This window comes from Monodon monoceros, unplaced genomic scaffold (genome assembly GCF_005190385.1).
Source record: "Monodon monoceros isolate NGI ecotype Baffin Bay Population unplaced genomic scaffold, NGI_Narwhal_1 Super_Scaffold_13, whole genome shotgun sequence".
NCBI classification, from domain to species: Eukaryota; Metazoa; Chordata; class Mammalia; order Artiodactyla; family Monodontidae; genus Monodon; species Monodon monoceros.
This window is the reverse complement of record NW_021703769.1, coordinates 21,389,090-21,401,161: the sequence shown is the minus strand read 5'-3', so window position 1 is coordinate 21,401,161 and position 12,072 is coordinate 21,389,090. Positions and strand designations below refer to the sequence as shown.

General features: G+C 43.1%; 1 protein-coding gene across 2 annotated transcripts in view; it reads left to right on the top strand.

The window, feature by feature from the left end:
- Nucleotides 1-12,072, top strand: part of CTNNBL1 (catenin beta like 1) — a 167,940-nt gene that overhangs the window by 134,560 nt on the left and 21,308 nt on the right. For both annotated transcript variants that reach the window (XM_029220175.1, XM_029220176.1), the window contains one exon: nucleotides 552-632. In XM_029220175.1, coding sequence (XP_029076008.1) covers nucleotides 552-632 — 81 coding nt within the window. The remainder of the gene's footprint in view (nucleotides 1-551; nucleotides 633-12,072) is intronic.

Sequence of the window (12,072 nt, the reverse complement as noted above, 5' to 3'; positions counted from 1 at the left end):
TAGGTTATTGCTAAGCAAAAGTCAGGGGCTTTTTTTAAGTTGTGAAGGAGTTTTTCTTGCACTCTCTTCTGACTGAAAAGCAACAAAAGAGATTTTACTTAGACCGTTTTTTAAAAAAAGATCAGCTCTGGGGCAGAATCTGAACATGAAAGGTTTCAGTTTGACAAAAGAAATTTCTGTATAGTTCTAAGTGAATATCAAGTATGTAACTTCATGCTTCTTCTCTGTGCAAGATGGGACTTGAATTTTTATTCGTTTGTTTTTAACAACGTGAATTCAGGGGAGACCTAGAAGGGCTGGGAATGCATAGCGTCGTTCGGGAATGGCCTGTGTTCAAACTGCATCCATGCTAAGTGTTTGCTTTGTTCTGCCCGAGCTGTTTGATCCCTTCCTGATGTGTTCCGCAGCAAAGCTCATATCCAGAGTGAGAAGTGGTAGAGTGGCTCTCCCTTTGTGGGGAGTGACAGTAAGACGAATAGGAGCTCCCGTGTTCTCTTGCCTTGGTATACTCTTTCTTTCTCACTCATGCCTGTGAAGTATCTCTCTTTCAGGTTGACAGGCTGATGGAATTGCATTTTAAATATCTGGATGCAATGCAGGTGGCCGACAAGAAGATTGAAGGGGAAAAACACGTACGTATCCCTGCCTATCTTTTGCCAGCTATTGACTTGCACTCCATTGGGTCCCTTGTGCACCTCGTATCTCCCCACAGGACAGGCAAGGGCAAAGGTGCCATCTACCTTTGTGTGCCACCTAACATGTCGTAAGAGCTGAGCAGATGACAGTCCGCCAGTGGTTATAACTGCCCTTTTAACAGGAGTGAAGTCCCTGAAGAGGATGGATGTGTACAATTGATCCCGGTCTGACCTGGGAGTCTGGGTGGTAGCACAAGTACCCTTGATAAGAGCTTCTCTTCGAAAATCTGACCAAAGCACAGTGCTGTGACTTGGTACCACAGTGGCAGAGTGTGTCTTGGCACACACACTTGCTGGCTTCTGTAGTCATAGGGAGGCACTGGAAGGAAACTGTGAGGTCATTGAATACAGTTCCCTCATTTGCAGATGAAACCTGGAGACCTAGAGAAGGGAGCTCAAAGCTCTGCAGCACGGCCTGCAAACCGGGTCAGAGTGACTGAGCCACATTGTCTGTTGAGGTGGTTGCTGAGGGAGATGAAACCTGCTAGATGTTTTTTCTTGACAAGCCATACTTACCTAGGGTGTTATCCTACCTCCTGTATTTTTCATCTGCTCCTATTTTGTTCTCTGCTATCTCTGTCCTCAGTTGATTTCTCATCTGTCCCTTTAATCGGGGCAGGTTTTCATATTGGTTAATGTCTGATTTGTATTCTCTCTTTTTGTTTTTGGCTGCGTTGGGTCTTTGTTGCTGCGTGTGGGCTTTCTCTGGTTGCGGCGAGCAGGGGCTACTCTTCGTTGTGGTGCGCGGGCTTCTCATTGCAGTGGCTTCTCTTGTGGAGGAGCACGGGCTTCCATAGTTGCAGCACATGGGCTCAGTAGTTGCAGCACCTGGGCTCTAGGGTGCTCGGGCTCAGTAGTTGTGGCACACAGGCTCAGTAGTTGTGGCTCGTGGGCTCTAGAGCACAGGCTCAGTAGTTGTGGTGCACGGGCTTAGTTGCTCTATGGCATGTGGGGTCTTCCCGGACCAGGGATCAAACCCATGTCCCCTGCATTGGCAGGCAGATTCTTAACCACTGCACCACCAGGGAAGTACCCTCAGTCTATGGTCATGTTGCACAATGATCCTTCTTTTGCTTTTTTCAAAGTCTGTAGTAGAGCCCATTTTCTTCGTGATCTGGATTTGCTATATCACTCTATTTTCTTTTCACTCTTCTTGCCTTAAAGACACACTGGAGGCTTTTGAGCCTCACTGGTGGGAGAACCTGCTTCAGCACCCCTCCCGTCTGTGTTGGGGCAGGCCAGCCATGAGGCAGAGCTGTGTACATTGGGAATTACACTAGCATCTTCCCTCAAGTTGTGCCTCAGGCCAGGGTGAGAGACTAGAGCTTGGGGAAAACAGTGACCTTGTTGTCTGTGCCCTTCTAAGCCACCCATTCCCTTTCACAAACTATACCTTCATTTATGAATACCAGTAGATAGGTAACCATATGTATCATTCTTGTGATTTCCCTGTGCTCTCTAAACCTAGTAAGTCCTCAGATGTTTGTTGATTGATTGAATTGATTGACTGGGGCTTTCTTCTTTAATGTGGTGATACTATTACAGGGTAAATGGCAGAGACTCTGACTTCTGAGGCTGGACTTCAGATACCAGCATGTTCCACACACAGTCCTTTCATTCCACACACCTCACCCCCTTTATTTTATTCTTTGATTAAACTTTCCTCTTCCCTTTTTTCCTCCATTCACAGTAACTTGTACATGGTCGACACTTAGTGCTTGTTAAAGTGCCAAAGTATATATTCTTCATCTTTGACTGAATGATAATCAGAAACAAATTGAACTTTCCCTAGACTTTTGTAGGGAAACAGCCATGGGACAATTAGAACTCCTGCTCTGACGGAATTCCCCAAGTTATCTGCTGAAGGAGATTTTTAGGGCTGGTTGAAGGCGCACCTGGGAGTCCGAGGGCTAGGATTTTAGTGCGGGCATGCACCTCACAATCACTGCCTCGCCACACCTTGTCACTGCGCCTTGTGTAGCCCCAGATTCTTAGCCATAATGTGGCATCAGCAAAGGCGGTCTCTCAAATCCCCTCCAACTTAACGTTTTCCCTCAGATTCAGGTGAGCATACTTTGGTAACTGCCATTTTTTGAAAATGAAATGGGTTAAAAGCACAATGAGAGGTTGATCAGCGACTGTCTTCATGGAGTGCCAGCAGCAGCCTAGTAGAAAGGTGCGCATGAGGTAGGGGGTCAGATAAGCCTGGATTTGAATTTGAGCTCTGCTGCTTCCTAGCTCTGAGACCTTGGGCAAATGAGTTGACCTCTCCGAGCTGTGATTTTCTCATCTGTAAAATGGCCATAACACCTCCCTTTCAGTGCTATCATGAAGACTAAGCATAAACTATGTATTTACTTTGCTCAATAAGTAAAAGCTACTGCTGTTGTTAGATTTTCCTAGCTTCCTTTGGAATTCCCATGTAACTTTTAAGTATGCCAGGCAGTCCTTTTCCTAAGAGCACCCTCCTTACCAGATAACCCAGAAGGAGTTGTCCTAGCAGACCAGAGCATTGGCACCGTCAGATGCTTCATCTGAGGTGAACCTGGAATAGACTTTGGTTTTTGTTTGTTTTTTTTTGGTGGAGGAGGGTGTTGTTTTCCTTTGTTTTTTGAGAGAGACCAGAGGAAGCTGTTGGGCATCAGGGAGCAGGAATCTAAGAAAAAAAAAAAAAGGTCATGAAGAACCTAGGGGTAAGACGGGAATAAAGACACAGACCTACTACAGAATGGACTTGAGGATATGGGGAGGGGGAAGGGTAAGCTGGGACAAAGTGAGAGAGTGGCATGGACATATATACACTACCAAACGTAAAATAGCTAGCTAGTGGGAAGCAGCCGCATAGCACAGGGAGATCAGCTCGGTGCTTTGTGACCACCTGGATCGGTGGGATAGGGAGTGTGGGAGGGAGGGAGACGCAAGAGGGGGGAAATATGGGAACATATGTATATGTATAACTGATTCACTTTGTTATAAAGCAGAAACTAACACACCATTGTAAAGCAATTATACTTCAATAAAGATGTTAAGAAAAAAAAGAAACTTGGGCTGCTTCCTACAAGATTATCTATTATCAGCATTGAAGAGGGTGTGAAATTGATTAGCACTGACGGAGAGTAATGGCTGCAGCCACTCGCCAGCATTCACGGTGCTTCTGTGTGCCACAGGCGCAGGGCCCCGCCGTTCCCTGACAAACACCTGTCTCCTTGATGCCAAGGCTGTTTTGCTGGGCACTGGCAAACGTTCCAACGCTATTAGTGCTCAGCAGCCTCAGTGTTGCTGGGAGAGTCGTGGCGGGGTGTGGGGGGGAGGGACGTGTTTGTGAGCAGCGCTCTCTGCCAGCACTCAGGCTCATCCTGCCAGATGAAGCCGCCTCACAGGTATGAAGTGACCTGGAGCAAACCACCTCATTTCGTCTCTCCTTCATGCAACCTACTCTCTTAAGTCTCTCTTAAACGATTTGTTGCCTCACCCCACCCCACCCCCGTTAAACTTGGATGTCCTACACCTACTGGGAATTCAGCAAATATTTGTTGACCTGAATTGAATACTTTTTTCTCAGGCATTTGATAACGTTGACTGTCATATCCATAATGAATAAATATCTCATATACTCTGCCAAGTCTGCAACAAAAAACACCTTAAATAACAGGGTCAGGTATTGACCAAGAGAAGGGGGATCAAGTATTGACATTTTTAGTGTCTCGGAGCCACTATCTTCCCTGCAAACTTCAGATTCCCATGGGCACGGTGCAAGTGTCCATGGTTTGCAGTTGACCAAAATTCACTGAAAAGAATCCAGTCATTTGGCAGATGTTTCTCAGGCACCTGCTCTGTGCAAGGCACTAAGCTAGGCACTGGCTGGGGGTGAACACAGGTGGAAGTGTCAAAAGAAGAATGGGCCCCAGGAGTACTGCTGCTGCTGCTGAGGGCTGGAAGAATCCAAGGAGCAGGGGGGAAGCCATCTGCACCTCGAGTCACCCCTAACAGTTTTGTGGATGAGGCAGAATTCAAGCTGAACCTTAAAAGGAGGAGACATATAAGCCATTTCCAGACTAGAGAGGAACAGGAGCAAAGGAGGGGCAGTGGGAAGCCAAGTTAAGTTTTGGGGCGAGTGATAAGTTATACTCCTGGGCAGAAGGTGTGAGGGGGAAGCATGGGCTTTAGAGCCAGGCTTCTTCTGGGTCTCCAACTGCGGGCAAATAGCCTAACTTCCCCAGCTTTATTTTCTTCTTTTCTGGTGTTTTGTTTTTAAGGTATACGTCCCAACCTGTGGGTCTGTGAGGAATTACATATTTAGGAATTTGGTGACATAGCTATAACACACGTGAAAGCTGCTTCCACAGGTCCTGGCCTGTAGAGGTGGCCAGAGAACCTTTAGTTTTCTTTTCTCTGTGAGCACTGTTTCTACCACCACCTCTCTGCACACATGATTCTCTTCCTTCCCTAATACTGCAAGATTTTGTGTGATCTGAGTCCCCTCTACTTCTCCCACTTCCTCTCCTGCTGCTGTGCGTTAACTTCCAGCTATATAGCCTTTGCATTTGCTTCTCCCCCTGTCCTGCCTCTTCTCACACTGGTGCCTCCTTCTAATTTCAGGTCTTAGCCTAAATGTCACCCCCCAGAGAGCTTTTCAGTGACACCCATATGTAAAGTAGTGTCCCCATGCCAGTGCTTCTTCGTAACCTGTAATTATTTTATATGTTTGTTTGCTCTCTGTCTCTACGACTCGAATCTCTTGTTCATCATATTCTTAGGACCTACATAGTGATTAACATGCAGTAAATGAAGGAGAACTACTCATGAGATAAAATTAATATTTGTCCATGGGTATTAAGGAAGATAGAGGGTCCTGAGTTTTCTACATTACATCTAAACTCTCATTTTAACCCTAATTTTTGTTTTCTCTGAATAGCCCCATCATCAAAAAAATATTTTTTACAACTGTGTAAATTCTGTGGCATACCTGTAGCTATATTAAACACAGAAAGATACTCCTATTTAGAAGAGTCTACAGGACAAACTGATAATTGTATACATACTCAGTTCAAGTCGCATTACCTACAGTAATCTGTAACTAGGAAAGAGTTTCACGTCTTGGGCAGTTGCCCAATGCTTTCACATTATATTCAGTGTCCATGCGACTTCAGGGCCACAGTGTATCTGAACATACCCTTGGGCTTCCTGGTTAACCTTTTAAAGGTCATGTAATTCTTAAGACTCTTCTAGTGAGCAGCAGTTCTCTGTGATCTATAAATACCCAAGGTGCTTGTCTCAGCAGATTTCACCTGACTCCCCAAGCAACAAAAAGCCCAGAAAATGCCAAGGTCCCTGTTGTTGGGAAGATATCCTGACTTCTCATGGGTTCCTTCTGGCTTCTGTTGGTTAAATGTACAGAAATGCCAGGCTTCTGAGTGTCAGAAGTAAGACATAATTATATAGATACTGGCAGGGATTTTAAAAGAAGGAGGAGAGCCTTGAAGAGAGGTTTTCCTTTTTTTAGTTCCTAGGAAAATTATTCTCAGCACGTTTATTCAATAAAGTGTTCTCGCCACATACTTTGCACCATAATGACTTACAAATTGTATGCTAATTTTGCCACAGTTAAATCATCCCAGGCTTTATCCTGGAAAGAGAAAGAGGGACTCCTTGTAATGAAGCAGTATCCACAGGCCGTGATGTCTGAAACAGACTTTGACTGTTTCCTTAGCATTTGAAACTCATTTAAGGATTTGTACAAAGGGGGTAAGGTGCAGGAATGAATGAGTGGGATTGGTGATCGTAAAGCACTGGTAGGTGTGTAGACAGTGGAAGTGTGAGACTGCTGTCAAGTCTTCTGCTAACTGCTGGAAGCTCCTGGGCAAGCCTAAGAAAAGGGAGTCCTGCTGAGAGTTCCTCTCAGCTGTTCTTGAAACAGTGGTTCCCAAACTTCTCAGTCTATAAACTTGGCAGAACACAGCTGACAGTCAGTAGAAGCCAGAGGTGGTGGGGCAGGGGATGCTATGGTGTTTTTCCCTGTCCTGCTTGCCTCTTTCCTAGATGCAGATTTAGCCACATGCCCCTTCACCCGCTCTCTCCTGCCTCCCTGCCCGCGCCCTTCCCGATCACAGTCATCCTTCCTACCATTGGAGGAGAAGTTCTGGCCCCCCACCTCTGACTCTTACCTTGCAGTGTAGCCTTGAGCACTCTGTTTTGCTTTTCTCATCCTCTCTGTCCTCTCTCCGTGGGGTCCACAGTCTCCCAACTTCATAGAAGCCCTGGTTCTCTCAAGGCTGGCTTATATGTTGTGAAAATTCAGGTGAACAGTCTAATAGTCTACTTGTTTGTTTGCTTATTTTTAGTGAATTTGGAAATGGATGGCCTACCTGTGATGGAGGCATCATGGTACCATAGGAGGAACATGAACCCAGGGGTCATACAGCCAAAGGTTAAATCCCAGCTCTGCCACACATAAATTCTGTTCTTTGGGGAAATGCCTTGCCCTGTGTGTGGATGTGTATTAGTTTTCATGATAGTTTTATTAGAGGGTCATTTTGAAAATTAATGAGATTGTTTGTAAAAACCTGGCACATGCTCATGTGTTAAGGCTGGCCTAACACGTAGTTTTCCCTTTGTGGGCAAACTCTGGCCTGATATCCTTGGATTCTTATTAGAACTGCTATCAGTTAGCTGTATATTCTCAAAAAAAAAAAAAAAATCCCTTTTACTAATTCTCCAGCCTCTGTTTCCCCTGCTGAAAGTGACCTGCAGTCCTAGGATCCTTCTCTAACAGTCTGCCCTATTTCAGAAGCTCTTGGAGGAAGATTCTGTTTTGCTGTTGCTTGTGCCTCCCCCAACTCCACATACCTATCTCTCCCTTTGCTTTGGAAGAAAAAAGGAAATTGGCCTTTTCTCAATGGTGGGGCAATTCCTGCCCATGACTACAGACAGTAACTGTGACCCCTGCTGGGTTTCTGAGTCATGTCCTCTCTCATTAAGAAAAGAGGGATTCCTATTGGCTTCATAGCAGCTTCTTTTATGACTGTCTCCTTCCATCAGCGAGGGGCAGCTCGCTGCCTGTCAGGGGCAGATGAGGAGTAGCATCCACACGCTCATTTGGAGGCTTGCGACTTGCCTGCGGAGAGAGATAGAGGCACCTGGAAAGGTAGTGATTTGGTAGTGCTCCCGAAGACAGATGAACATTTAAAGTGAGGATGTGGCTGGAGGAGGGTTAGAACACACACACACACACAGCCCTGCAGAAATGGCACCTTGATGCCACACGTACCACCTCCTTGTGTGTCTTTGGAGACGAAGCTGTTTATTTTAGCAGCCCCCAAACAGGCTTATGCTGCTGTGAATTGCAATCTGTTCTATTTAATGAGCTACTCACTGAATTACCATCTAAGTTTTTCATTCTAGCCCTCTCTTATGGAGTGAACAAAATAAAACCTTTCAGAGTGTCTTTTTTTTTTTGGTTTAACTCTCCCAAGTTGCATGTGGAATTTGCTGGTCTAGCTATAGATTCCCACCCCCGTCTTTTATTTTTTTAAAGTTTCTTCAATTTGTAAGGAAAAGACAGGCAAAGGAGCCAGACGACCTTACATTTAATGCTGCTGGTTTGCAGTAGTTCACAGATATGGCATAAAGAACTCATATGCTCATATGCTAATACCAGAAAAAGTCTATAAAACAAAGACTTTTTCCTTCTTTGAACTATGGAAGCGCTCATAGGCTTGGAGCCAGACTTGTGTGGGTTTTTATCCTGTCTCCAGCACTTAACTCAGCTCTGAGCTTTGTGACCTTTGGAGAGTTCTCCAACTCTTCTAAGCCTCCGTTTCTCATTTGAAAGTGAAAATAGTAATGCTTCTTACCTCTTGGGGTTTAAGGAACAATGAGAAATCCACGAAAGTGCTTATTAGCACAGTGCCTGGCAGACAGTAAGGACTCAGGAAATTGCGCTGTTATTATTCAATTTTTGCTGCCCATCCCTTGTCAGACTGAAAGGACTAACAGAAAAAGGTTTTGGAGTAGGAAATCATGTTCCAGTCAAGTCTCTAACCGAAACTCAGTGACAGTCATTTGACATCTATCTCAATTTTTCCATCTGTGAGATCTGAAAATGGTGTTTGCTGTACATACCCAACACCAGGCATATACAGCAAGTGAGGTTAATGCAGATCCGCAGCTTTGAAAAGTAAAAAATGCTGTATGTGGATGTTGAGTTGTCATTGCTTCACAGAGAAAACGGTCACCTTCACTCTTCTCAAATGTGAGAGTTGAATGAATTAACTTGTGGAAGACATCCTTTAAATCTTAACTCTCCTGTCATATTTCAAATACAATTCAATATATATATAGATTTTCACTTTGAAATTTTGTAAAGTACGATATCTTTACAATACTTAAGGAGGTTACTGAGTTTTTGGAATTTCTCTTTAATCTCTATTAATCATATTCCCATTTTTTTTACGTCTTTATTGGAGTATAATTGCTTTACAATGGTGTGTTAGTTTCTGCTTTATAACAAAGTGAATCAGTTATACATATACATATGTTCCCATATCTCTTCGCTCTTGCATCTCCCTTCCTCCCACCCTCCCTGTCCCACCCCTCTAGGTGGTCACAAAGCACCGAGCTGATCTCCCTGTGCTATGCGGCTTCTTCCCACTAGCTATCTATTTTACGTTTGGTAGTGTATATATGTCCATGCCACTCTCTCACTTTGTCACAGCTTACCCTTCCCCCTCCCCATATCCTCAAGTCCATTCTCTAGTAGGTCTGTGTCTTTATTCCTGTCTTACCCCTAGGTTCTTCATGACATTTTTTTTCTTAAATTCTGTATATATGTGTTAGCATACGGTATTTGTCTTTCTATTTCTGACTTACTTCACTCTGTATGACAGAGTCTCGGTCCATCCACCTCATTACAAATAGCTCAATTTCATTTCTTTTTATGGCTGAGTAATATTCCATTGTATATATGTGCCACATCTTCTTTATCCATTCATCCGATGATGGACACTTAGGTTGTTTCCATCTCTGGGCTATTGTAAATAGAGCTGCAATGAACATTTTGGTACATGACTCTTTTTGAATTATGGTTTTCTCAGGGTATATGCCCAGTAGTGGGATTGCTGGGTCATATGGTAGTTCTACTTGTAGTTTTTTAAGGAACCTCCATACTGTTCTCCATAGTGGCTGTACCAATTCACATTCCCACCAGCAGTGCAAGAGTGTTCCCTTTTCTGCACACCCTCTCCAGCATTTATTGTTGCTAGATTTTTTGCTGATGGCCATTCTGACTGGTGTGAGATGATATCTCATTGTAGTTTTGATTTGCATTTCTCTAATGACTAATGATGTTGAGCATTCTTCCATGTGTTTGTTGGCAACCTGTAGATCTTCTTTGGAGAAATGTCTGTTTAGGTCTTCTGCCCATTTTTGGATTGGGTTGTTTGTTTTTTTGTTATTGAGCTGCATGAGCTGCTTGTAAATTTTGGAGATTAATCCTTTGTCAGTTGCTTCATTTGCAAATATTTTCTCCCATTCTGAGGGTTGTCTTTTGGTCTTGTTTATGGTTTCCTTTGCTGTGCAAAAGCTTTGAAGTTTCATTAGGTACCATTTGTTTATTTTTGGTTTTATTCCCATTTCTCTAGGAGGTGGGTCAGAAAGGATCTTGCTGTGATTTATGTCATAGAGTGTTCTGCCTATGTTTTCCTCTAAGAGTTTGATAGTTTCTGGCCTTACATTTAGGTCTCTAATCCATTTTGAGCTTATTTTTGTGTATGGTGTTAAGGAGTGATCTAATCTCATACTTTTATATGTACCTGTCCAGTTTTCCCAGCATCACCTATTGAAGAGGCTGTCCTTTCTCCACTGTACATTCCTGCCTCCTTCATCAAAGATAAGGTGACCATATGTGCGTGGGTTTATCTCTGGCCTTTCTATCCTGTTCCATTGATCTATATTTCTGTTTTTGTGCCAGTACCATACTGTCTTGATTACTGTAGCTTTGTAGTATAGTCTGAAGTCAGGGAGCCTGATTCCTCCAGCTCCATTTTTCATTCTCAAGATTGCTTTGGCTACTCGGGGTCTTTTGTGTTTCCATACAAATTGTGAACTTTTTTGTTCTAGTTCTGTGGAAAATGCCAGTGGTATTTATTCTTTTTGTTGCAGTGGTAAATGGGAGTGTTTTCTTGATTTCACTTTCAGATTTTTCATCATTAGTGTATAGGAATGCCAGAGATTTCTGTGCATTAATTTTGTATCCTGCTACTTTCCCAAATTCATTGATTAGCTCTAGTAGTTTTCTGGTAGCATCTTTAGGATTCTCTATGTATAGTATCATGTCATCTGCAAACAGTGACAGCTTTACTTCTTTTCCGATTTGGATTCCTTTTATTTCCTTTTCTTCTCTGATTGCTGTGGCTAAAACTTCCAAAACTATGTTGAATAAGAGTGGTGAGAGTGGGCAACCTTGCCTTGTTCCTGATCTTAGTGGAAATGCTTTCAGTTTTTCACCATTGAGGATGATGTTGGCTGTGGGTTTGTCATATATGGCCTTTATTATGTTGAGGAAAGTTCCCTCTATGCCTACTTTCTGGAGGGTTTTTATCATAAATGGGTGTTGAATTTTCTCGAAAGCTTTCTCTGCATCTATTGAGATGATCATATGGTTTTTCTCCTTCAATTTGTTAATATGGTGTATCATGTTGATTGATTTGTGTATATTGAAGAATCCTTGCATTCCTGGAATAAACCCCACTTGATCATGGTGTATGATCCTTTTAATGTGCTGTTGGATTCTGTTTGCTAGTATTTTGTTGAGGATTTTTGCATCTATGTTCATCAGTGATATTGGCCTGTAGTTTTCTTTCTTTGTGACATCCTTGTCTGGTTTTGGTATCAGGGTGATGGTGGCCTCGTAGAATGAGTTTGGAAGTGTTCCTCCCTCTGCTATATTTTGGAAGAGTTTGAGAAGGACAGGTGTTAGCTCTTCTCTAAATGTTTGATAGAATTCGCCTGTGAAGCCATTTGGTCCTGGCCTTTTGTTTGTTGGAAGATTTTTAATCACAGTTTCAGTTTCAGTGCTTGTGATTCATCTGTTCATATTTTCTCTTTCTTCCTGATTCAGTCTTGGCAGGTTGTGCATTTCTAAGAATTTGTCCATTTCTTCCAGGTTTTCCATTTTATTGGCATAGAGTTGCTTGTAGTAATCTCTCATGATCTTTTGTATTTCTGCAGTGTCAGTTGTTACTTCTCCTTTTTCATTTCTAATTCTATTGATTTGAGTCTACTCCCTTTTTTTCTTGATGAGTCTGGCTAATGGTTTATCAATTTTGTTTATCTTCTCAAAGAACCAGCTTTTAGTTTTATTGATCTTTGCTGTCGTTTC